This window comes from Hyperolius riggenbachi, chromosome 1, assembly GCF_040937935.1.
Source record: "Hyperolius riggenbachi isolate aHypRig1 chromosome 1, aHypRig1.pri, whole genome shotgun sequence".
In the NCBI taxonomy this organism is placed as follows: Eukaryota; Metazoa; Chordata; class Amphibia; order Anura; family Hyperoliidae; genus Hyperolius; species Hyperolius riggenbachi.
In genome coordinates, this window is record NC_090646.1 from 59,426,780 (window position 1) to 59,452,793 (window position 26,014).

Consider the following 26,014-nt stretch of genomic DNA (forward strand, 5'->3'; position numbering starts at 1 on the left):
GAATGAATTACGGCTGAACTTGCATCATTAAGACAGAGACCGACATAACAGGTACATTATAAGGCAAGGTTCCCCCCACGTGTTTTGGTAATCGTGCACTTGCCATGGCAGGTCTTTTTACATGAATACATAACTGTGGCCTCTGATAGGCTCTCTGACCACAGGAAATGATGGGTAACATAGTTAAAATATTTAAAGTGAACCTAAAATGAAAAAAACAAAAAATTGCCCATATACTTACATGGAGCTTCTTCCAGCCCCCTGAAGTACTCTTGGTCCTTTGTTAGGACTCCCTAATCCCCCTCCACTCCTCCGCTGTCCCCCTACATAATCCGTCCGACTGATGAGTTAGCTGGTCGTGTGGGTCCTCTATTGCACTCGTGTGGCCTGGAGCGTACTGCGCGTGTGCGGTAGCAATTTTAGCACACCCAGCTACGGGAGCGTGTTGGAGGAGGCACGTGGCACAGGGCTTCGCATCCAGCATTGGAGGGGGACAACAGAGGAACAGCGGAGTGCGGGATGACTGAGGGACCAGAAAGATTTGAAGTAAATGGGCAATTTTTTTTTTACTTTAGGTAAAAAGAGTGTAGCTTTACTGCTCTGTGTTCCATGCTACTGTGCAGGCATTCCCGCGCATGAAGAGGAGCACAGTCAAGAACTTCAAATGGGTCCCAGCTGCGGTGGTCTCCAGGACGACACGGAAAGCCTCTGGAAGATCCAGAGGCTTCTCTTTTCTTAGGCAAGTATCTAATTTTTTTCCTTTACGTTTGCCTTGATTTCTCTTTAAAGAGGTCCTCCTAGGAAGCCTGAAGCCGAAGCTGGGTCTCGCATAAGAATCCCCCCTTCAGCATTAAGTCATCACCCCCAAGACTGGATGAACCCCAGAGTACAAGTATACAGGAATCAGAGCTGCTTCCCTCATCAACACTCTACCCTGTGTAGTTTGAAGAGGAAACGCTCTGCGCCCTTTTGCAGCTACATGACAGGTAGACCCACCAGCCAGCCCCCAGTCTCTAGCGCGGACGGCCCGCACCGTGGATCTCAGACACAGACCAGCAGACGGAAGAAGGAGCTGTGGCAGACCTGCCTGTGAGGCCCAACAGTTGGTACCAGTAGCAGATCCTTCAGAAGGAGATGCAAAGAAAAGAAAAAAAAATAGGACACATATAAACCAGCTAATAAAGAATATAAAATTATAGCAAAGAGAAAACTAGAAACAGTCACATGATATAAGTGCTTTTCAGTTGCCTCAGCATAGCTCAAGTGGTTATCCTGTCTTGCAGCTGCTGACCCATAGTCCAGAGGAGCACTGGCTTCTATAGTGTGCACAAAGAGAGTCAACAGGCCTGAAACAGCTGCGCAGAACAGAGACAACAGGCCTGAAACAGCTGTGCAGAACAAAGACAACAGGCCTGAAACAGCTGCGCAGAACAGAGACAACAGGCCTGAAACAGCTGTGCAGAACAAAGACAACAGGCCTGAAACAGCTGCGCAGAACAGAGACAACAGGCCTGAAACAGCTGCGCAGAACAGAGACAACAGGCCTGAAACAGCTGTGCAGAACAAAGACAACAGGCCTGAAACAGCTGCGCAGAACAGAGACAACAGGCCTGAAACAGCTGCACAGAACAGAGACAACAGGCCTGAAATAGCTGCGCAGAACAGAGACAACAGGCCTGAAACCGCTGCACAGAACTTGCAGCAACTACAATTTTTGTAGACTATCTGTGCATAAACCAGCCGCTCTGGACATATGGCAGATCAGCAACAGAGTTTATCAATAGGGCACGTAGGAATTCTTTGCTTAGCCTCCGGCCATGCTTTGAACCCTTCTCACTAAAACCATAAGACAAATCCTCAATAATTCCTATGCAAATTTTATAATTTTTTAATCTTAAATCAAAGCCTTCTGGGTATGTAAAGCAGATAATGTACAGCCAACCATTTCCGATCTTGCCATTAAGAGCAGGAAACCTGGGCAGGCATCGGGATCTGAATGACGTTGACAAGAGCCAAACTGTGATGGCTAGATGTACCAGAACATCTAAAAAATCGAAAGTTTTATGGGTGTTTCCAGACAATAGTACCTACCAAAAAGTGGTCCTAGGAAGAACAACTGGTGAACCAGTGACTTAGCCATGGTTGCCCAAAGCTCACTGATGCACATGGGCCCACATCACATCTTACAGGACTGAAAGGACAGTCTGGTCCTAGACACCACAGTGCAACTTCAGAGGCTCAATGAGTGGGCATTGTTCTGGCCGAGCAAGCAGGATGACACTATATTAGGCATGTGGGTTTCAGGTGTTGGCTTATCAGTGTATACACACTACTGATGCAGATTTCAAACCACCCCCTTGAGATTCAGCTCCCCAAGGCCCAGGCCTTTGTTGCCTTATCATAAATCCAGGCCTGGAACTTACTGTAGTGTCACGACACACTTACCAGGAAGACTCTGGATGGTGGGAAATGGGTATTTTTGGGGCTCCTGAATTATCTAATTCTTAAAGGAGTTATCAAGCGAGTAATAGTACCCAGAGAACTATTTACCCGGCACTTCCTCCAGCCCCTGGCAGCCACTATGCCCTATCATCCAAAGCATTCCCAGTAGGTGTGCTGTGACACCTCTGTAAGTTCCTGGGCTGGATTCATGGAAAGGTCACACAGGTCTGGGCCTTGGGCGACTGAATCACAAGGCGGCAGTTGAACATGGAAGAAGGGATGTTGCATATAGGAGGGGAGCTACAACACATGGAGAAGGCGAGCTGCTGCCCAGGGAAGCTGTAAATGACGGAATGGCTGCTGTACATGGATGTTACACACAAAAGATCGGAACAGCGGCTACTAAACAGGAGGAGGAGCCTAAAGTCGGAAAAGTTGTAAATCTGGTCTTGGTAAAAGCGGTTACAGTACACTGCTCCCTCTATGGCCAACTTCTGGTCACACATGAAACACAGGATAACCTTTTACAAAACTTCCAGAGATGTTCATTGAGATGCTTAGAATTTGGACTTCCTGTCATTTCTGACTGACCCGTTTCCAAGCTGCATACAATTTGCATGCACGCCAAAATCGTAAGCATCTGATTGACCATCTCTACCAGAGTCCCGCCCCTTTCATCCAAGACATTGCAAAGAGAGAGTAATAAAGCCGTCACACCACAACAGATCTTTTAAGCAACATGCTTAAAGTGAACCTCGGGTGCAAATAAACCGATGAGATAAAGACTTGCATCTAGTCTCCTACTCTACTTTTCTTTTCACCGTATCTCACAGGTTAATTTTCGGTTTAAAAGCGCTAGATTTAATGTTTTATTGTCTTTGCTCAATGACACAATCTTTCAAGTGTCCAAGAGCTAAAACATATGAACTATTGACCCTTTTTAGCTATTCCCTGCACTCAGAAGTTGTTCTCTTCCAAGAAAGACGTATATGGCTGTAATTCATTATCAGTAAGGATTGCTTATAGTCTGACCACGTCCTGACTAAATAGAAAATGTCACTTGCATACCTGAATGTTTAACTCTTTCAGGCAGAAAAGGAGTAAAAGAAATACAGCCTAGTTATTAATGTTTAGCACAGTACATACACATTTACCTCATCAAGTCTCCTTGGGTACATGTTAAACACTGCGTTATACAGTACATGTGCCTAAATATAGCGCTGCGTAATATGTTGGCACTTTATAAATACAATAAATAAATAAAATAAATATACTTTAGGTTTTCAGCAAATGTTAAGACCCTAAGGCCTATGTTTATACATGACAGTAGCATTTATGAAGTATCACCTGAAATAGCTTTCATTTTCCTAGCATAAAATCATTAGCAATGTAGGGTTGCACTGCCTTGTCCTTCCTAGTTCAGACTTTAGCTACCAACAGCGCAACACATCTCTACTAACGCTATGCTACTTCCCCACTGGTGATGGTGTTGCTGAGAAGAGAATCTCTACTGGAACAGAGATCTAACAACGAGTGCTAAACCACAAACTCCATATTCTCCACGGACCTCAACCCAGAGAGAATTCCATTTCAGAAGACAACATCAGAGGCGGAAAGCAGAACGTTAACTGGCAACAAGTTGTAGGCAGATTCTTACCTTTAGGGGTTTGTGGCTGTGGACTTTGTGACCATCGTTAACTGAGGAATGCCTGTTTACAATGGTCAGGAGGTGTCTCTGGTGGACTAGAGCCTCCTTGAACTCCTCCTCTGTCCTGGTTTCTAACAGTTTCTGCCTGAAGGTGATGTCTGAAAACATGGTTGCAAATGTCCGACCAACTTCTGTTGCAGTTTTGGTGCTTTTCTGGAAGACAATGATAAATGTGAGAGGATAGGTCCAGCACTCAGGGCACAAACAGCTGATATATATGTAACATGCAGAACAACAACATTTTGATTTAAGCCTCCGTCTAGACTTTTTAGTTTTTTTAGCCTGTGAACCTCTTCCACCTTTTACTTGTAATACAAGATAAGTAACGTTTAAATTTTTTTTTCCTAATTTAGGCTACTTGTAGTTCCCCCAATGCAAACCGGGAGAAAAAAAAAAAAAAAGAGCAAGGTCTCACTATTCCTCCGAATCAGGTCATGTGGCCACATCAACCAGCTGGACAGTGTGTGGAATTAAAGTTCTCCTAGAGCATCAGCTCCAATCTTGGCTAAGTTTTCCCGCCCTTAAAAATCCTCTTCACTTCGTCCCAAGACCTCACGCTTTACGCTCATGCTGCCTCCAACTATCACTTAATATACTAAAGAGATATACATGGCTTTATTAACCATGCCTCCTGACCAACCAGCAGAAGAGGGAGCAGCTGAGTGGTAGAAGTTTCATGGACCATCTCAGGCATCATGATGGAACTATGGGCTACTGTGAAGATGCAGAAGCCCATATTTAGACACAAACCGCGGACTGGATGGAAGCCGGAGTTGGAAACTTTAAGTGGTCCTAGTATGTATGGGGGAGAAATAATTAAATCAGCAAGGGGGGGGGGGGGGGGGATTATTCTCAATCAATTTAATAGTATAGAAAGGCTTTATAAATCATTATTTTGATCGCCTCTCTGGTAAATAGCCATTGCGCCATCTTTACAAATACGTCCTTAATGCTGACAACAACAGAATGTACAACTCAAGTCGGAAGTCTAGCCTCTGCCAGGACTTGGGATTAAAGTTACGAAATAGCTTGTGTCACAGTTATAAATTCTATAAAGACTTCATTTTAATACAAACAATGAGCACTTTATCCTATTCTTCATACAGTAGGACAGCAGTTCCAGTATTCAACCCACCGAAATACTTGTGCCCAGACAGCCCAGGAGAAGATTCTACCACAACCGAGCTCTATTGGTAGAACACGGTAGGAGAAGGAAGTCAGAGCTCCGATGTTCTTCAACACTTCTATGCACACCGCACTGCCATAGTCATGTTTGCGCACAGCTGTCAAACTCCATTTCTTGGGGGCAATATCAATGTGAGTGTTTAGGATGGACTGAAAAATGAGAAATGTGTTGTACATGATGAACCAAACGTTTCTTGATTCAGTCCCATTAATTTGGACTGTCCCAAAATTGTGTGAGGACCTCAGCCCTTGAGGACTGGAGTTCAACATCCCTGTGTTACAGTCACAGAAAGTGTGGTTTGTGGAGTGTTCTGACTACAGTGGATGTCATCAAATTCTCACAACATCCTTGCTTCGTCACCAGTACTCACCATTTTGGGAGGAGCCAGGACTAGAATGACGAACCGCACCTCGCACGAGTTCTCCCCCCAGTTCTGTGGCCTCTCTAGTCGGCTGATACAGACATGACGTCGCTGAAGTGACTTTATAGTGCAACTGTAAATGACAAAGAACACTACCTAAGCAACAGAAAGGACAGCCGAAAAAAGTATTAAAAAAAACACACATTCCGTGGCGCTGTATAAAGTAAGAAACAAACATTGGGTACAAAACAATACAGACAATAGTATATATATATATATATATATATATATATATATATATATATATATATATATATATATATATATATATATATATATATATATATATATATATATATATATATATATATATCACACGTTTGTTTCTGTGTATGTATTGCAATTTAATTCTATGTAATTCTATTGTCCCTCATTTCTAGAGACTATCGCTTTAAGCCAAAGTACCTCGCCTGTTGCAGGTGTGAAGTGAGGGGGACTGGCTAAGAGTATATAAGTGTTTGCTTCACTGTTATTTTAGCTACAGCTGAGTGGGGTCAGAAACGCCCCAGCTCCTGTGCTGCCATGATGTGTGCTGTATTTTAAGGGTGTCCAATAAAGAGAAACGGATTTGTTTTGGAAGGAGGAAAATAGTCTATGGATCGGCTTTCCTCTTCAGCACCCTTCATTCCAAATACAGCACTTTCATCATTGGTAAGACTGAGCTGTCCGCTCTCCTCGTTCCAACATTACATTACTTTTAAAACAGCAAACTGGAGGGCGCAGCATATTGCAACATTGTAAAGTTACATGTAATAACTTTGGAGCAAGCTTGGAGGACTGGAACGCAAGGAAGTAACCACAGCTATCTGGTGAGACGCACTGGGAAGTGACGTCTCCCCCTCAAGGTTGGTGTACCGGAAGACCGGAAGTCGCATGTTTAAGCTGACTCGGTACAACTCTTTCTAGCAGCAACTCACCGCTGTAGTGACACAGCTTGCCGAGGGAATAGGAGCGGCTTTCCGTGCCGAGGAGGACTCCTTGGAGGCTGCTGGGACACCGCTTTTGAGGATCCTTTCTTTTGGGGGACGCAGAGCGGAGGACTTGAGGAATAGGTGAGAACTCATAGGCTACCTTTGTGGAACGGCCAGTGCTCACAATTAAAGGAGCCATAACTTGTATAGGCCAGGAGTATTTTGCAATTATCCAGGGATCCATAATTGTATGCGAAATGTCTAGCGCTATCCTCTGAAACGTCCATTTGTCTTGAAATATTTTTTTATATACCCACAATTGTGGTTTTTTTATCCATTTTTTAGGGGAACCAGTTTGCTCTTCGTGTGTATGTATGAATGCATGAGAGTGTACATATGCTTTATATTTTATGGCTCTATAATTGAAATAAATTGTTTTACCTAGAAACAGCATTGATTCAATAATTTATATCCAGCGCACCCCTTATTACAATATAAAATTACATTACTTTTAGACATGGTGCGGTGTGATTTGCATGCGGCAAATGAGCCTACCACAGCGCATTGCATGCAGATTTGTGCCTGCGGCAGATATTATCGACCAGGAAATCTGCATGCCCCCACCCCCTGAACGTGTATGCCAGTGACGTCAGACGTCGACTGCGTCTATCCACTTAGTCACATTCACACTTCTAGACAGGAAGTGCATCACGGGACTTTCCTGCTTTGTGAAAGTGCGTTGTACCACTACCACAACAATTTATAAAGATTGTTGCGGTGCCATTGACTCCGATGCAATCCAGTGGCTAACTTTACCGCTCGGCAATTCCATCACATCGCACCCCGATTACCGCAGCCAGTCTCATAGTGACTAAGGGCCTAAGCCCACTTACGCAGCTGTGTCCGTTTTTCAGTTACACATCAATGTTACAGATGCCGAAAAGCAGACACAACAGTGTCTGAGGCTCAGGCCCTTATGGTCACTGTGATGAGCTGCTATGGGGCAGAGATTCTGCTTGCTTGGTAGTTGGAAAAAGCAGTTATTCCCCAGGTTCACAGACAGCAAACGGTCAGGACCATGGTCCTGACATCACAGTGTGGGAGGGGTTTCACCACAATATCAGCCATAGAGACCCCCCTGATGATCTGTTTGAGGAAAGGTAAAGATTTCTCATGGGAAAGGGGGTATCAGCTACTGATTGGAATGAAGTTCAAACCTTGGTTAAAGCCCCTCTTTAAGAAAGGTGCCATTTTGCCATGATTACTGTTAACATGCAATCCTCTTCTGTAGATGTTCTGTCTATTACACCTCCCTGATTGGATGATTGAAGTCAGCAGAGTGCCTTTTCATTTATCCGCTTCAGTGCACCCCCCCCCCCTCCCCCCTCAGTTGGTATATTCAGATAATTTGAATGAGATCTGCAGGTTTGTAGCCAGCACATGTAAATGAAAGCCTGTGATTGGCTGATGCAGGAAGACAGCACAGGTAAATGAAAGCCTGTGAATGGCTGATGCAGGAAGACAGCACAGGTAAATGAAAGCCTGTGACTGGCTGATGCAGGAAGCCAGCACAGGTAAATGAAAGCCTGTGATTGGCTGATGCAGGAAGACAGCACAGGTAAATGAAAGCCTGTGACTGGCTGATGCAGGAAGCCAGCACAGGTAAATGAAAGCCTGTGACTGGCTGATGCAGGAAGCCAGCACAGGTAAATGAAAGCCTGTGACTGGCTGATGCAGGAAGCCAGCACAGGTAAATGAAAGCCTGTGACTGGCTGATGCAGGAAGCCAGCACAGGTAAATGAAAGCCTGTGACTGGCTGATGCAGGAAGCCAGCACAGGTAAATGAAAGCCTGTGACTGGCTGATGCAGGAAGCCAGCACAGGTAAATGAAAGCCTGTGATTGGCTGATGCAGGAAGCCAGCACAGGTAAATGTAAGGCTGTGATTGGCTGAGGCAGACAATCCCCCGGCCTCAGCTGGCCGCCTGTGTACAGCGCAGTGATGTCAGACAGCAGAGTGTATGCAGCGCGGGATGGAGATCAGCGGGGCTGAATACAGGCCATTGTTCTGTGCAGGCCTGAACAATTATCTCCTAATCGCCTCCATATGGGGGATTTCACCGTTGAGCGCGGCGCTGATGGACGCGGCGATAGTTGCTCTGCCAGGTTTATACAATCGGACAATTTGGCATCTGAGCGGAAAGCCCGGAGAGTTTTGTACGACATGAAGCAGCAGCGCGTTTGTTTCTCCATTATCTGTAATCTGTTTGCATCTCCCGGAGAGCAAACATATTTTTCCACTTTGCATTTCAAGAAAAGAGAAAGAGAAGCAGGCTGTTATACAGCGTCTCATTGTCTTCCATCCTGTCTGCGGTGACGACATCTCTCCGCTACATTGCTGTCACATCGCCCGCTTATTAGTGCCGCCAACATGCTGGAATGCCAATTCTGATTTGTTGCGTGTTGCTATCATTTCGCCATATCATGCAGGTAAACTTTATAAAAAGTACAGGCATCACTCAGTGTTTAAAAGGGTATGAAATTCTTCTAAAGCAGGGGTGTCAAACTCAATCACATAAGGGACCAAAATCTAAAACATGGTCTAAGTCATGGGACAAATTATTTATTAAGATTTAACTTTTCCGTACAGGCTAAAACTAAGTGGCGTAACTATAGCGAAAGTGGCTGGGGGGGGGGGGGGAATTCTTCTTCCCCTTCTGCAGAGTAGTGCAGTGGAGCAGTTTAGCATTTACCTGCCCCAGTGCCCCTTTGGGTCTCCTCTGATCCTCCTGAGAGCCACACGCTCTACGCTGCATACCTCTGGCTCTGAATGTATGTCACATGATCGGGAGAGAGAGGTATGGAAGCAGAGGATGCAAGTGCAAGGAAGAACAAAAAAGACATGGCGCATTGTTGGAGCAGGTAAATATAGCATTGCTCCGCTGTGCTCCTCTGCTATGTGGGGAGATAAGGTGAGGGGGGGGGGGGGAGGTGTGCATGACTTACCAGTTAATTGTGGGGTGGGCAGGGTTTGGATGCAAGGAGGAGGTCCCATGCTAATCTGGCTAATCTTGCTGGGAGCTGCTCCCCGGCTCAAGAGGACATGGTTTTAACCAAAACCACTGTCACAGGCGAGACAATCGTTTTACACAATCATGGCAAAACCTGCGAAAGTCAATGGGGATTGGAACAATCCTTGACAATTTAGTCGGACATGGCGGTTGTTCAAAGCAAACAAATGCCGTGGGTGGTGTGCGTCGTGAAACATAGCTTTAACTAATTTTTATTAACTATTGTGCGATATTGTGAAAAAAATAATTTGGAAAAATCACTTAATGGGTATGGGACTGAAAGCTTCCTGCTGCATCTGAAGAGATAACATTATCTTTTGTTTACATTCCTTTCTCAGCAGCAATTAGTATACATTCCTGGCAGTGCTGAAACCGAGCTGCACACACACAGGGGTTGGACATAATAATGGAAACCCCTAACATTTTGGCAACATAATCTTTGAACATGTTTTAAGCAATCAAAAACTTGACATAGTTAAATTTTTTTGTTTATTATTTTTATTTGATATGTTTAATTAAAATAATAGTTTTTTTTTTACAGATATTTAAACCAAAGTTGGGTATAATTTTCTAAAAATGGCAGATCTCTCAGACTTTCAAAGAGGCCAAATTGTTGGTGCTCGTATGGCGGCACTACTGTAACAGAAACTACCCGAATGCTTGGCATTTCAAGAGGTACTGTCTCAAAAGTAATGACTGCCTTTGAAAGAGAAGGAAAAACAGCCTCAGCAAAGCACAGTTGTGGCTGAAAGTCGAAGTTGTCTGAGAGAGACCGTCGGACTCTAAATCAATTGTTAGAAAAGCTTGCAAGACCACGGCTCCTAAAATCCCTGCAGAGCTGAATGCACACCTACAGAACCTAGTTTCCACAAAAACTGTTCGTCGGGAGCTGCACAAATCTGGATTCCATGGAAGAACTGCAATTAGAAAACCTCTGCTCTCAAAGATAAACGTTTCAAAGCGTTTAGAGTGGTGTAGAAACCAACAGAATTGGTCCCTCGAGAAGTGGAAAAATGATTTTCTCTGACGAATTATCATTTACCTTATTTCCGACCTCCGGCCGAGTGTACGTTTGGAGACAGCCGAAAGAAGCATTTCACCCAGACTGCCTTCTCCCAACAGTAAAACATGGTGGGGGTTCTGTGATGATCTGTGGTGCCATTTCTTGGGAATCCGCCAGGCCAATGATTTCCCTTCATGGAAGAATTAACAGCCGAGACTATTTAGGAATTTTGGGCAACCAAGTTCATCCTATGGTTCAAGAACTGTTTCCGGAGGGGAATGCCAACTTTCAAGATGATAATGCCCCAATCCATACAGCTAGAATTGATAAAGAATGGCACGAGGAACATACTTATCAAGCTGACCATCTCATCTGGCCACCACAATCCCCAGACCTCAACATTATTGAGCATTTATGGTCGTTATTAGAGATTCAAATAAGAAGTCGATTTCCGCCGCCATCGTCTGTAAAAGAACTGGAGGGTGTTTTAACTGAAGAATGGGCTAAAATTCCTGTGGAAAAAATTTACAATTTGTATGAATCAATACCTCAGAGAATTGAGGCTGTAATTGCTGCAAAAGGTGGAACTACACCATACTAAAATATATTTTGTTGATTTTCAAGGTGTTTCCATTATTTTGTCCAACCTCTGTAGTAGAAACAGAGAGCTGAAAAGTGATACCTGGATACATTATAATATATAAATAAAGCAGCTACGCAGTAAATTGCAATGGCAGCTTTCAGAGTTTAATGTCAGGGCTTAAGCCCCCTTTAAAGGGACTCAGAGACGGAACTCAGACGAATAACATAATAGATTTATACATAACTGGAGCTTCCTCCAGCCCCATCCGCATGGATCGCTCCCATGCCGGTACCGGGTCCCGTAACTTCTGCCAGACACAACCAGTTTTCCGCATGCGCAGGGACTCCCTCCATCTCGCCGGTGCCTGGTTTACGCTTCACCTGCGGAGTATGGAGGGAGCGCACTGCGCCTGCGTCGACTGGCCCTGACTCGCCAAAGTGACAGGACCAGTTACTGGCGATTGAGAAGGCTGAGGATGGCGGCGTGGGAGCGATCAAAGCAGAAGGGGCTGGAGGAATCCCCAGGTATGTATAAATCTATTATGATAGTCAGTCTCTTTAAGAGCTCGTTCACAATAAGTGATTTTTTCCCCTTTTTTCAAGCGCAGGAGGTTTTCAAAATCGCCCACAAAACGCTTGTGCAATGAATCTCTATGAGAAGGTTCATATCAGCGCATTGTGTCTGGTCTGCAAAGCGCTGCCTGTACCATTTTTGGGGTGTTTTTGCTATAATGGAAGCTATAGTAATAACGCAAAATGCTCACAAAATCTCTTTGTGCAGCGATTGCATTCGCGTTTTTACAAATAAATACATTGTATTATTTTCTGGGTCAAAGAGATCACTTCCTGACTTGCGTCAGGGAGTGAATGCAAAAACCACACTGGAAAAGCGCTTAGTGTGTGGAAGAGTTCTTTTAAAGAGAGACTCCGAGCACCTGTCACGGGAATGCCTTTAAGCCAGACTACTTCCAACAACGTTGTGCTATGACCCCTCTGGAGGAGCCTCTTGCAATTGCCATGCATGTCACTACCTCTTCCTGCTTCATTCAGTGATGCACTTCTCTAACAGAGAAGACAGGGGTGACCCGGAAGTTATAACACAGCCAAGATAGCAGCCAAAATTTTTAAATTTAAATCGAACGAAAACTATTTGGTGTAGAGCGACGATTCAGGCATCAAATGAAAGAGGAGAGCACAAGCTACAGAAAGGTATTCATCATTAAGTACTTTGCAGTACTGGTCGGAGTCTTAAAGGCATGCCCATGAGAGGTGCTTGGAGTGCCTTTAAAACAGAAGATGAAAAATTATCTCCTAGGAGAAAACCTGGGAGAAAAAGTGATTTGAATAAGGGCCTGCTGGTTAACTTATGAAGGCCCGATGGCTTATTCTCGGTTTTCATAATCTAGTGAGAGAGTCGAGGTTGGGGTACAGAGTTCTCATAACAGCCGTGTCCAGCACAGATCTTGCACACCCTGCAATGTGACATTTGTGTGCGTATTGTGCTCAGATACCCCACAGGGCTGTGTTGGTGGAGACAGCGGGGGGCCATACGAGCCTGGGATGACTGCGTACTTTCTGGCTGACTGGTGAACCTGGCCTCAGACCTGTCACATAGAGTCTGGCTTATGCCCTCTGCCAAAATGTACAGCGCCCCGCCAAGAGGTCTGTGAAGCTGAGGACAACACGGGAAAACTCAGCACAACATGCTGCAAGCTGTGATGTGTTACAGAAAGACCTGCATAGAAAAAGTACCCTTCAGCAGCAAAGTTATACAAGCATGTGTCCAGCTTATCTCAGTCTAGGGCTTACATGTCAAACTCTGGCCCACGGGCCAAATCTGGCCAGCAGAGCAATCAAACTTGGCCCACAAGTGGTTTCCCCACACTGCATTATATTTGGCCCTCTCTGGATTCCCGAGGGAGCCATATTGGGGAGGGAGGGGGAAAGCACTAAACACCAGGGAATAGTATAGTATAGGTAGGGTGATTACTAGACATCAGGGAACTGTGTAGAGGAGGGGGTCCACTTAACACCGGTTAACTGTTTAGGGGAGAGAGGGGTCCACTAGACACTTTGGCACTGTACAGGGGAAGGAGGAACACTAAACACCAGGGAACTATATGGGGGAGGGAGGAGGGCCACTAGACATCGGGTAACTGTATAAGGAAGGGGTGGGGGGATTAGAAAGAGAACTTTATAAGGGAGGGGGAAGGTGACAAGTAGATATTATGGTTTGGCCCACATCTTGGATGGCACTCAAGACTGTAGTAACTGGACCTAATCCTCTAGTGCTGCAGGACAAGATTTCAAGACACACAGAGCCTTTGCCACCCATATAAACAACAAAGACCATAAAAAGAAGTCACAAGCAGAAGTTACAAACTGGTGAGAACTGTAGGACTTTTTTTTAACAACACAAATTAGAACTATTGTTGTCAAGAATTGTGGCCCTTTTTATCTTTTGAGTCTTCCTGTTGGTCCTTCAATGTGATGGTTGGCTTCCCAAACCAATGAAGTTCAGCCTTATAACATCTACTCAAAAGGCGGCCAAACACACACACACACACAATACAATAAAATGATCAAATTTTACTGTAATCAGTTTTACAAAAAAAAAAAAAAAAACTCTTTCTTTTTATTTGTGCGGGAAATCTGATTGGATTTTAAAAAAAATTCTATGTTGATCAGGAGTAGTAGATTTTTCTGATGCACTGAATGATGAGGACAATTGAATGGTGTAGGGTAGATTATTATTATTATTATTTAGTATTTATATAATGTTGACATCTTCCGCAGCGCTGTACAGAGTATACTGTCTTGTCACTTAACTGTCCCTCAGAGGGGCTCACAATCTAATCCCTACCACAGATTTATGTATGTATGTATCGTGTAGTGTATGCATCATAGTCTAGGGCCAATTTTTTAGAGGAAAGCCAATTAACCTATCTGTATGTTTTTGGGGGTGTGGGAGAAAACCGGAGTACAGGGAGGAAACCCATGCAGACACGGGGAGAACATACAAACTTCCTTGCAGATGTTGACTTGGCTGGGATTCGAACCGGGGCCCCAGCGTTGCAAAGCGAGAACGCTAACCACTGCGCCACCGTGCTGACCGTTTATTAATGTACACACCCAAGCAGGGTTTTTATTTTTTTTTTTTAAAGGGTTTTCAATTCTTTTTTACATAATTGGGGAAAAATTGAACACACGTGTGTGGTATATTGATCAGATTTTCAAATGTTACACACAATCAGAAGAATAGATTGTAATTCTTGGATTGAACAACAAATTTTAACAATTGTATTGTGTGAGCCCAATTAATACCTAGCAATTAATTCATGCCATGCAATTTCCCTCATAAGATTTAAGAAGTATCAATAATCTCCAACAGGTCCAATCGTTTTTCTGATTGATTTTCCTTACCACTTCTATACAAACATTCATCAGAAAAACAGACATCTGATCAGACCAGTTTGAAATGATCGATTCGACCAATCAATCTGACGAGAAACTGCATGGTGTGTACAAGGAATAATGGTCTGGAACAGCTGTCACAGATAGGAAAATGTGTGCGTCTTTTCAAACTTTCTAATTGCTTTAAAGAACTAGGGAAATGCTAGGAACACACAATGAGATTTTCTGTCACATTGATTATTTCTAACAGATCCGATCTGATTTCCAATAGATTTTCCATAGAAGTGAATGGAAAAATCAATTGGAAAATTGATCGGAAATCAGAGTGCCACTTCAGATGACATATGCTTAATTGTGAGCAGGTTGCTGTCACACTGATTGGACATCACAGGAACACCCTATACTGATGAGGTCATCGCTCTGCCCTCTCTTTCAGCAAGCAAGTTAGGCTGCAGCACTGTATGATGCGGTAAAGCGTTACTGGTCCATAGCACTGAACTTTCCTTCCCGGGTTCTCCTGTGCAGGGGATTCAGGGATCTGTGAAAGTCAAGCAGGCTCCAGTGTATTCTGTTTGCCAAGGTTTTCCAGTAGAATCGCACTGTTCCGTCTCCCCAGACATAAGACACTTGTTTGTTTTGTATGCATTATCAGTGCTGGGTGTTTGGAGGGTGTTGGTTTGCCAAATAAAGGAATTCCACTGAGGAAAGCGATACCGCATACAAGAAGGGGCACGCTGCGGGCAGCCCCAGCACACACTGCTTGCCATGCTCAGGCATTAGGTTATTTCTCATTCTATTAAACCTGATGGTCAAAAATACAAATCACCAACTACCTGCTCACCTAAAGCAGACCTCCCCTCAGAACTTCCTCTCTGCTCTAAAAGATTTGCAACAGCACATTAACCTATTAACCAGTTCACCCCCAAGGGTTTTTATCCTAACGGACCAGAGCAATTTTCAGTTGTCAGCGCTCCTCCCTTTTATTCCCTAATAACTTTATTACTACTTATCACAAGAAAATGATCTATACCTCGTTTTTTTCGCCACCAATTAGGCTTTCTGTGGATAGTACATTTTGCTAAGAATTTTTTTATTCTAAATGCATTTTAATGAGAAAAAGAGAAAAAAAAAGAAAAAAAATCATTATTTCTCAGTGTTCAGCCTTTATAGTTTTAAAATTAAACATTCTCCTGTGGATAAAACAAACACGTTGTATTTGCCCAGTGGTCCCGATAATTAAACCGTTTAGATTATGTCCCTACCACAATGTATGGCGACAGTATATTATTTTGAAATATAAGTGGTTATTTTTCTGTTTGTTCTGGCCATAATTACAAGCCCCTATGTAATAAATTAAAATTAATTTTCCCCCATAAAATATAGAATAAAAAAAGCTGAGTCCCTAAGGCAACTATTTTTTTTTTTTTTAAGCTGATTTTTTTTTTTTACAAGTGTTTTTTTTGGGGGGGAGGGTTGGAAGTGTAATTTTATTAATGATGTGTATATACTTGAAAATGTATGTATTTTGTAAGTGTAATATACTTTTTGGCCACAAGATGGCGCTGGTGAACACTCATAGGACGTGTTCACTTTTTTTTTTTTTTTTTTTTACACACTTTATTAAACTGTTACATTTCCTGTTTATGTGAATGGACGTAGCCGCTGTTCGCGGTCACGTCCATTCACTCCAGGCACTGCGATTGGGTAGAGGACTGTTCAGTCCTCTTCCCCAATTGCCCAGCACGGGATCCCGACGGTAATGGCGGCGGTAGCGGCGGACACACGGCGGTAGCAGCGGCGGGAATGCGCGACGTATTAAAACGTCATGTTGCTGTTAATAGCGGTAAGCATGACGTTTTAATACGTTAGGATGGCGGTAAATGGTTAAAGGGACACTTAAAGGAATTCTATCAAACTTTCACTATTTCTGTAAGCATTATAAATCATTTTGCCAACAGTAAGAATGATCAAAGCATATATTTTTGCTTTGCAGCTTCTTCTGTCTTTATTTAACTTACTGTCTGTGTCCCCTGAGAAAACTGACGGCGACGGGGAATTGGGGCAGTTCATTATTCAAGAGGGGGATCCTCTTGCTGCATACAGCCATGCTTTATTCTATTGTGATGCTCCTCACACAGCAGAGCGACTTATGCAGCACACAATCGGCTCATAAAGTTACTGAGGAGCCCTCTCTCGCTGCTAGACTGAAGTAGACTTCCCTGTTCTGAGCTGCGTAATTAGTTGTATCTACACAAAGGTAAACACATGAGCTGGAGGAGGGCGGGTCATTGCTCTGAAGAGGAGGCGTAGAGGAAGATTTATTATGATAATAATTCTTTCTCTTAGGCTCTCTTCAGAGCAATGACACGCCCTCCTCCAGCTCATGTTTACCTTTGTGTAGATACAACTAATTACGCAGCTCAGAACAGGGAAGTCTACTTCAGTCTAGCAGCGAGAGAGGGCTCCTCAGTAACTTTATGAGCCGATCCTGTGCTGCATAAGTCGCTCTGCTGTGTGAGGAGCATCACAATAGAATAAAGCATGGCTGTACGCAGCAAGAGGATCCCCCTCTTGAATAATGAACTGCCCCAATTCCCCATCGCCGTCAGTCTTCTCAGGGGACACAGACAGTGAGGCCCCATTCACACTTGCGGTTCGAGTCCGCAAGTGTCCGGGGGTCCGGGTCCCGCAAAGAGACCGTACGGGTCTCTGCGCTGGCCACAAGTTGCGCCGGATGCATATATCAGTTTCGGCTACAATAAAGTAGCCGGAACTAGATACATTGCAGTGCCGGAAAGGCACTGCAAGCATGGGGGATACCGGTGTGTAGTCCGGGCCCCTCAAGTGGCATAGGACCGATGCTGGAAGCATCCGGTCCTATTGCCAGTGTGATGGGAAACATCCGTTTCCCATTGTACAGCATGGCCGCATGCGAAGGGTCAGGATCCGGCCCGGGTCGGCAGCCGCACCGGGACGGACTGAAAAATAGCGCATGTTGGGAAAAAAAGCCGGACCGTCCCGGAGCTGCGTTCCCCGATCGGATCCGGACGGCGCACGAGTATGAATGGCTACATTGATTAACAATGTATCCGTTCACCATCTGCTGTGTACGGAGCGTTCCGGGGACCTGGAACGCTAATGTGAACCGGGCCTTAGTTAAATAAAGACAGAAGAAGCTGCACAGCAAAAATATATGCTTTGATCATTCTTACTGTTGTTGGCAAATTGATTTATAATGCGTACAGAAATAGTGAAAGTTTGATAGAATTCCTTTAAGCCAACTGAAAAAGAAGAGTTTTACTCAACTGGGGCTTCTACCAGCCCCCTGCAGTTGTCCGGTGCCTACTTTTTTTTGGCAAAAATAGTGCCCTCTATGCTGCTATATGCTATAGCAGCATAGAGGGCGCTATTATGGCCAGGAACGCGAAAAATCACTCGCGTTCCCAGCCTGTCGGCTCCTGTTGCCGAAACCAGAAGTGGCTGCCGGCGGGGCCAGGAGCATCGGAGCGAGTCTACGTAGGCACCGGACAACTGCAGGGGGCTGGTAGAAGCCCCAGGTGAGTAAAACTTTTTTTTCAGTTGGCTTAAGTGACCCTTCAACCTTCTTGCCGGTTATCCCGAGCTCAGCTCGGGGTAACCTGCGCAGAACGATTTCTTCCGGCCCCGCTGGGCCGATTTTCACATTTTTTTTACTGCACGCAGCTAGCACTTTGCTAGCTGCGTGCATATTCCGATCGCCGTCGCTCGCCGCCGATTCGCCGCTACCCGCTGCGCAGCCCCGCCCCCTCCAGACCCCATGCGCAGCCTGGCCAATCAGTGCCAGGCAGCGCTGAGGGGTGGATCGGGATTCCCTGACGTCCCGACGTCGGTGACGTCATCCCGCCCCGGTGGCACGGCGACGGGGGAAGCCCAGCAGGAAATCCCGTTCTGAACGGGATTTCCTGCTTGCAAAGATCGCCGCCGGCGATCGAAGTGGGTAGGGGGATGCCCCTTGTCAGCGGCTATCATGTAGCGAGCCCTGGGCTCGCTACATGATTTAAATTTTTTTTTTAAAGTGCTGTGCTGCCCCCTTGCCGTCAGAATTGGAACGGCAAGGGGGTTAAGAAAAACAATTTGTTACAGCTGATACAAATCCTACAATAAATCTGCAATGTGTCTACTTCCTGCTCTCAGGGTTAACATCCTGTTTTTACAAATTAGTTGCTCTGCTGTGGCAGAGGGGGTCCCTGAACTCTCACAGCTGAGAGATCAAATTACAAGTGCTGATTAATCACAGATGAGGGGGGAAATAGACAGGCTAAATATATACAGGGTGCATTTCTCTAGGTTTTCTCTTTCTGTCCTGTGCAAGAAATCAGGCGACCAGACCATTACATTGAACTGTTTATTATTAGAACCTCAAGCTGTTGATTGGAAAGCGCCGCAGACATCCCCTATGGTTTGCCGAGCCCTTAGAAGGCCATAAACCCACTAGGAGTGATTTTCTGAGCGCTTTGTGATGTGAAAAGCTCTTGCTAATGTAATGCTATGGGGGTGATCCCACTGGAGCGATGTGATTTTATAAAAAGCCCCCATAGCATTGCATCAGGAAGAGCTTTTCAAATGACTAGCAATTCTAAATCGCTCCTAGTTGGTTTCTGGCCTAATTGGGAAGTAGGGGTCTTAGTTTACCTATTCCTGCTGGGATAAGGATGAGCCTAAAGAGTACAGGTAGTCCCTGGTTAATGAACGAGATAGGGACTGTAGGTTCGTTCTTAACCTGAATCTGTTCTTAAGTTGGAACAATGTGCTATCTCTGTCCCCTGTACCTCATGTGTGCCTCCAGTGTCCCTCTCTGTGTCACCTCTGCCCTCTGTACCTGCTTATACAAGTTTAAAAGCCATTTTTTCTTTGAATTAAAAAAAAAATGGATTTAAAAAAAATAATTTTTTTTTTGGGGGGGGGGGGGGGGGGTGTTCCCATGGAAACACTGAATCCATGCCAATTGTATCGGCGGGTCGTTCGTAAGTTGGGCGTTCGCAAGTCGGGGACTACCTTTACTTTAACTCCTGCACTCCTGGGAGCACAGAAAAGATTAACCTCCTGTGTTTACAGATTTGCTCACAACTTAGACTGGGCAGACAGCTGGGAGTTCAAATTACACTAGTTCATTACTTGCTGAGAAGGGAGAATTAGACAGGCTGTTCTCTATAAACACCCCCAGGGTGGACTTCTCTGTAATTTCCATCTCTCCTGGACAGCAAAAAGTTCAGATCCGCTTTAAGCGGCATTGCCTCCTCTCGCCCTTGCTGGAATAAACAGGCGGCAGGAGTAAGGGGTAGCCAACGAGGGAAAATAACCAAAGACTATCCTGTGAAAAATGTGAACATATTTTGGAATCAGGCACACAGGAGGGGAGTGGAGGGTTCATTGGGCATAATTAATTTTTGCCAATGTGGATAAACAAACATGCATAAAACATTGCCTTTGTACAAAGAATCTGCAAATATTTTCACTGCTGGTCTGCAACCTCAGGTGAAATAAATTAAAATTTACAAAAAAAAATAAAATAAAAATTATGTAAGCACATTCAGAGGAGATTTCAACTTAAGCAAAAAGGGATGTTCCTCTGACCCAGATAATCCATACAGCAAAATGTCAGGAAGTAGAGCAGTCAAGCCAGGAAGACTTGTTCATCGGTTTGTGGAAGACAACTGCCGGGTAGACAAGAACCGTTCATTACATTTTTGGATCCCAGTCTGACCGCTTCCATCGTAGCGCCGTTCCCAGCCCCCGAGCCTGGAACTCTCGTTATGGGATAAAGGTACTTCTAAAGCTTTTCACATCAACAAATGTAAAAGCAGCTTGTAATCAATAACGTAAAAACTGTGCATTATTGATATAAGACGGCTGAATTACTCTTCATCTGCAGCTAGGGTACAGGTGTCCATACTCCTATTGATCAGCATTCAGGAGAAGATGACCCAGAAGGCCAATCAATAGCTCGAAGGGGTTGGACTGAACGGAAAGTAAAAGCAGCCGGGCACAAGGAACGTTCTGATGGAATGGACGTTCTCTTCTTCATCAAACAACGAGGAGGGCCGTTGACGACACTAAACAGGAGCGGATTTCAAGGGATTCAGAAGAAATTTGGAGAACAATCAAATACCTTTAATGTGGAAAATCGATGGACACCAGTCAGCTATGACTGCATCAGGAGTATTGACCATGAAGTCAAATTACTTGAAGTGTTCATGTTCTCGTACTTCAGAAGGACTTTGATCAGTAATGCAATATATTTGTATTACTGAGTTTACCTGTCGTATTGCTCGCATATGAGAGGAACTTTAAAGAAAACCTGTACTAAGAAAAACATCCCCTGGGGGGTATTTACCTTGGGAGGGGGAAGCCTCAGGGTCCCAATGAGGCTTCCCCCCACCACTGTAGCTGCAGGCAGTCCAGCGCTGGCTCCCCCGAAGCATCCCGCAGTCCTCCCCGACAAGCCTGACAAGCGCTGATTTATTTACCTTGCCAGGATCCAGTGCAGGCGCAGTAGCGGCTCTTCCTTCAAGTAAGGCGGAAATAGCCGAACCCGATCGTATCCGCTACACTGCGCAGGAGCAAGAGGACTCGCGCCACTGCAGTAGAGCCGATCGATCAGGTTCGGCTATTACCCTTAACCCGAAGGGAGATCCGCTAGTACACCTGCGCTGGATCCAGGAAGGTTAATATTTACATTGCCGCACTTCGGGGGGCTGCAGCTGGACAACGGAGGGACAGAGAAAAACGAGGGAAGCATCATTAGGATCCAGAGGCTTCCCCATCCCGAGGCAAGTACCACTCAGGGGACTTTTTCTTAAAGTGAACCTCCGGACTAAAAATCGACTCAGCAGCACTGAAAAGGCTTGGTGTTTCTTTAACAGTTTCACAGCATCAGAACTTTGTTTCTCTTATACAAGCCTCATTTTTAGCTGCACAGAAGAAAACTGCCCGGGCTTTTTTCCCCTGATGCTGTGCAAAGCATGATGGGATTTCTGATTTTGTTCTCGTTCTGCTCTTTTGGTGCAAATTTTTTTTTTTTTACATTTTGAATTTGACATTTGAAGCCTAACGTGTGCAGCTGGGAGGGGTAATCAGGACACAGGACAGTTGGAACTGTGTCTTCTGCTCCTTGTCACCTCCTTTCAACCAAAAAGATGGCTGCCCCCATGACAAAGATGGCAGCCCCCATGAATCACAAATATTTGCCTGTTCTTTTAAAACAGGGTGGGTAAGAGATTATATTACCTATCTATTCTAATTAACATAACTAATGTAACTTAATGACAGTATGTTTGTTTAGGCTGAAGTTCCCCTTTAATTACAGTTTTTCTTTAATGCAAAATTGAGATATATCCTAAAATCGGTAGCCAATATCCCCCTTTTCCATGAGAAAGATTTAGCTTTTCTTGATTAGATAATAATCAGGGTTGTCCATGTAGCCGATATTGAGGGGAAATCTCTCCCACAGTGTAATATTGCCATAGACACGACCGTTTCCTGTAGTGGACCTCACTGCATTGTGAGAAATAATAGCCGTGTCCAATTGCCAAGCAAGACATTTTAGCAGATCACAATATGGTTAGTGGGCAAGTTTATAAATAAGGGCACAGTTGGTGCTGACTTTGCTTTCTTAGTCTGTCCACAGTAAAGATGACGTCCTGCAGACTCACAGTAGATCAAACAAGATGAACGAATTATATGGCGAGTATCAATTTCTTGACCTAGAAGCTACATTTTAACTTCACATTTTGCAACTTCTTGATTTCTTTTTTCCCCCTACTTCCATCTTTTGGTAAAGTTCAGTTTCAAGAGATACACAAAGTGACATGTGACATGGTGAGATAGACGTGCATGTACAGTGCCAGGCACACAAATAACTAGGCTGTGTTCCTTTTTTCCCCTTTCTCTGCCTGAAAGTTAAAAATCAGGTATGAAAGTGACAGTTTCTGTCTAGGTCGGACTATAGAGTAACCTCTATGATCCGGAACTAAAGCAATACAACACTTTCCTGGCAATAAAAGGCTTCTGAGAGCAGGAAAGGGATACAAAAAGGGGGTCAATAGTTCGTAGATTTTAGCTCATAGATTTTAGCTCTGGCATAATTCAATGAATGTGTCATTGAGCAGAGACAATGAAACAGTAAAAACTTAAAACGTAGATTTAAATATACAATAAAACTGTGGAATATAAAAAAAATAAAAAAAAAAGGGGGGGGGGGATCATTATGTATACTCACATTATACATAGCCATGACTGCTGATACTGCACCCCTGTCGCAGTGGCCGTGACCCCTTGTATGACGTCAGAAAGAAGGTGAACTGTTGAAAGAAAGGTTCAATTTCAGTGCAAAGGTTCAGAACACTTATTCAGTTATAATTAGACAACATATTCCGTGGCAAAGAACAGGTTAAGAACAAAACATGGGATATACAGTAATACAGACAATGGTGTACGCCAAGTATAGACACTGGTAAATCATACAGAATTGGTGGACATAATTACAGTGACCACTGTAACAAGACACAAAAGGATGAGAGAGCCCTGCCCTTGTGAGCTTACAAACTAAAGGAGTACGCAGGAAACAAGAGGTGGGGTAGTATACAATATGCATAGCTAGAGGCCGTGTGTTTCAGGCTGTATTTAGTAAGGAGCACAACTTGGTCAGAGGTTGTAGGGGGATGGCCTGAGTTAGGGCCTGTACACACTGCTGCGCTTGCGCTGCACTTTTCAAATCGCATGCGCTTTTTAATCGCAAGGTCTTTTGAAAAATAATGGAGACCTGTACACACTGGTGCGATGCGCTTTTCCTATTCTCATGAAGGCTTGCGATTTATAAATCGCATGCGATGTTAAAAGCGCAGCAGTGTGTACAGGCCCTTCGAGTGTATTATTTGTTGGAAAAGGTGAGTTTTAAGGACATGCTTAAAGATTTCAGAGGTTGGAGAGTGATGAATGGGTTTTGAAAGGAAATTCCAGAGGAGGGTGAGGCTTGTGAGAAATCTCATACATGAATGAAAGGAGATGATTCTATACGAGGATAATAGAAGGTTGTTTGCAGATCTGAGATTGTGATTGGGTTGGAATCTGGAAACATTAGGTACCTCCCCCCCTCTGTATAGATAGTCAGATGTCCCCCCCAGTATTAGGTAGCTCCCCCCATCAGTATAGATAGCCAGATTTGCTCCCAATATTAGATAGCAGCCCCCTTACCCCCCTCCCCCCCCCCCCCCCCCCCCCCGGAGATGTACAGGGGAGAGAAATTGTGACAAGTTTTGTATTTTAATAGGGGTTTGAAGTGGATCCTCTGGTTAATTGGCAGCCAATGAAGAAGAGCAGCAGAGGAAGAACGAGAAGAAAGATGAGACAAGCAGCCAAGTTCAGTACGGACCGTAGTGGGGCCAGTCTGTTAGGAGGTAGACCACAAAGTAGTATGTTACAATAGTTCAGACATGATGTTATAAGAGCATGTACTAACATATTAGTAACGTCCAGTAAGATTTCGGGATTGCTGCTTAATATGAGGATTGCTGCGTAATAGGAGGATTGCTTCATGCCTGTATTGTGCAGTGCTGTGTAGTATGGGGACTGCTGTGTAGTATGGGGACTGCTTCATGCCTGTATTGTGCAGTGCTGTGTTGTAGGGGGACTGCTGTGTAGTATGGGGATTGCTTCATGCCTGTATTGTGCAGTGCTGCGTAGTATGAGGATTGCTGCGTAATATGAGGATTGCTTCATGCCTGTATTGTGCAGTGCAGTGTAGTATCGGGATTGCTGCGTAATATGAGGATTGCTGCGTAATAGGAGGATTGCTTCATGCCTGTATTGTGCAGTGCTGTGTAGTATGGGGACTGCTGTGTAGTATGGGGACTGCTGTGTAGTATGGGGACTGCTTCATGCCTGTATTGTGCAGTGCTGTGTTGTAGGGGGACTGCTGTGTAGTATGGGGATTGCTTCATGCCTGTATTGTGCAGTGCTGCGTAGTATGAGGATTGCTGCGTAATATGAGGATTGCTTCATGCCTGTATTGTGCAGTGCAGTGTAGTATCGGGATTGCTGCGTAATATGAGGATTGCTGCGTAATAGGAGGATTGCTTCATGCCTGTATTGTGCAGTGCTGTGTAGTATGGGGACTGCTGTGTAGTATGGGGACTGCTGTGTAGTATGGGGACTGCTTCATGCCTGTATTGTGCAGTGCTGTGTTGTAGGGGGACTGCTGTGTAGTATGGGGATTGCTTCATGCCTGTATTGTGCAGTGCTGCGTAGTATGAGGATTGCTGCGTAATATGAGGATTGCTTCATGCCTGTATTGTGCAGTGCAGTGTAGTATCGGGATTGCTGCGTAATATGAGGATTGCTGCGTAATAGGAGGATTGCTTCATGCCTGTATTGTGCAGTGCTGTGTAGTATGGGGACTGCTGTGTAGTATGGGGACTGCTGTGTAGTATGGGGACTGCTGTGTAATATGAGGATTGCTTCATGCCTGTATTGTGCAGTGCTGTGTAGTATGGGGATTGCTTCATGTCTGTATTGTGCAGTGCTGCGTAGTATGAGGATTGCTGCGTAATATGAGGATTGCTTCATGCCTGTATTGTGCAGTGCTGTGCTGTAGGGGGACTGCTGTGTAGTATGGGGATTGCTTCATGCCTGTATTGTGCAGTGCTGCGTAGTAGGAGGATTGCTGCGTAATATGAGGATTGTTTCATGCCTGTATTGTGCAGTGCTGTGTAGTATGGGGACTGCTGTGTAGTATGGTGACTGCTTCATGCCTGTATTGTGCAGTGCGGTGTTGTAGGGGGACTGCTGTGTAGTATGGGGACTGCTTCATGCCTGTATTGTGCAGTGCTGTGTAGTATGGGGATTGCTGTGTAATATGAGGATTGCTTCATGCCTGTATTGTGCAGTGCTGCGTAGTATGGGGATTGCTGCGTAGTATGAGGATTGCTGTGTAATATGAGGATTGCTTCATGCCTGTATTGTGCAGTGCTGTGTAGTATGGGGATTGCTGTGTAATATGAGGATTGCTTCATGCCTGTATTGTGCAGTGCTGTGTAGTATGGGGACTGCTGTGTAGTATGGGGACTGCTGTGTAGTATGGGGACTGCTGTGTAGTATGGGGACTGCTGTGTAGTATGGGGACTGCTTCATGCCTGTATTGTGCAGTGCTGTGTAGTATGGGGGACTGCTGTGTAATATGAGGATTGCTTCATGCCTGTATTTGTACCACAAATAATTCTGAGCGCGGCTCCGCCGCACTTGG

General features: G+C 44.7%; 1 protein-coding gene across 4 annotated transcripts in view; it reads right to left on the reverse strand.

Moving 5' to 3' along the window:
• SLC4A11 (solute carrier family 4 member 11) overlaps positions 1-26,014 on the reverse strand; it is a 268,286-nt gene that overhangs the window by 68,831 nt on the left and 173,441 nt on the right. For 3 of the 4 annotated variants that reach the window (XM_068274632.1, XM_068274623.1, XM_068274614.1), the window contains exons 6-9: positions 22,994-23,075; positions 5,707-5,830; positions 4,100-4,303; positions 1,054-1,122 (exon numbers count right to left, since the gene is read on the reverse strand). In XM_068274632.1, the coding sequence (XP_068130733.1) occupies positions 1,054-1,122; positions 4,100-4,303; positions 5,707-5,830; positions 22,994-23,075 (479 nt within the window). The remainder of the gene's footprint in view (positions 1-1,053; positions 1,123-4,099; positions 4,304-5,706; positions 5,831-22,993; positions 23,076-26,014) is intronic. The other variant, XM_068274641.1, reaches the window with a different exon arrangement.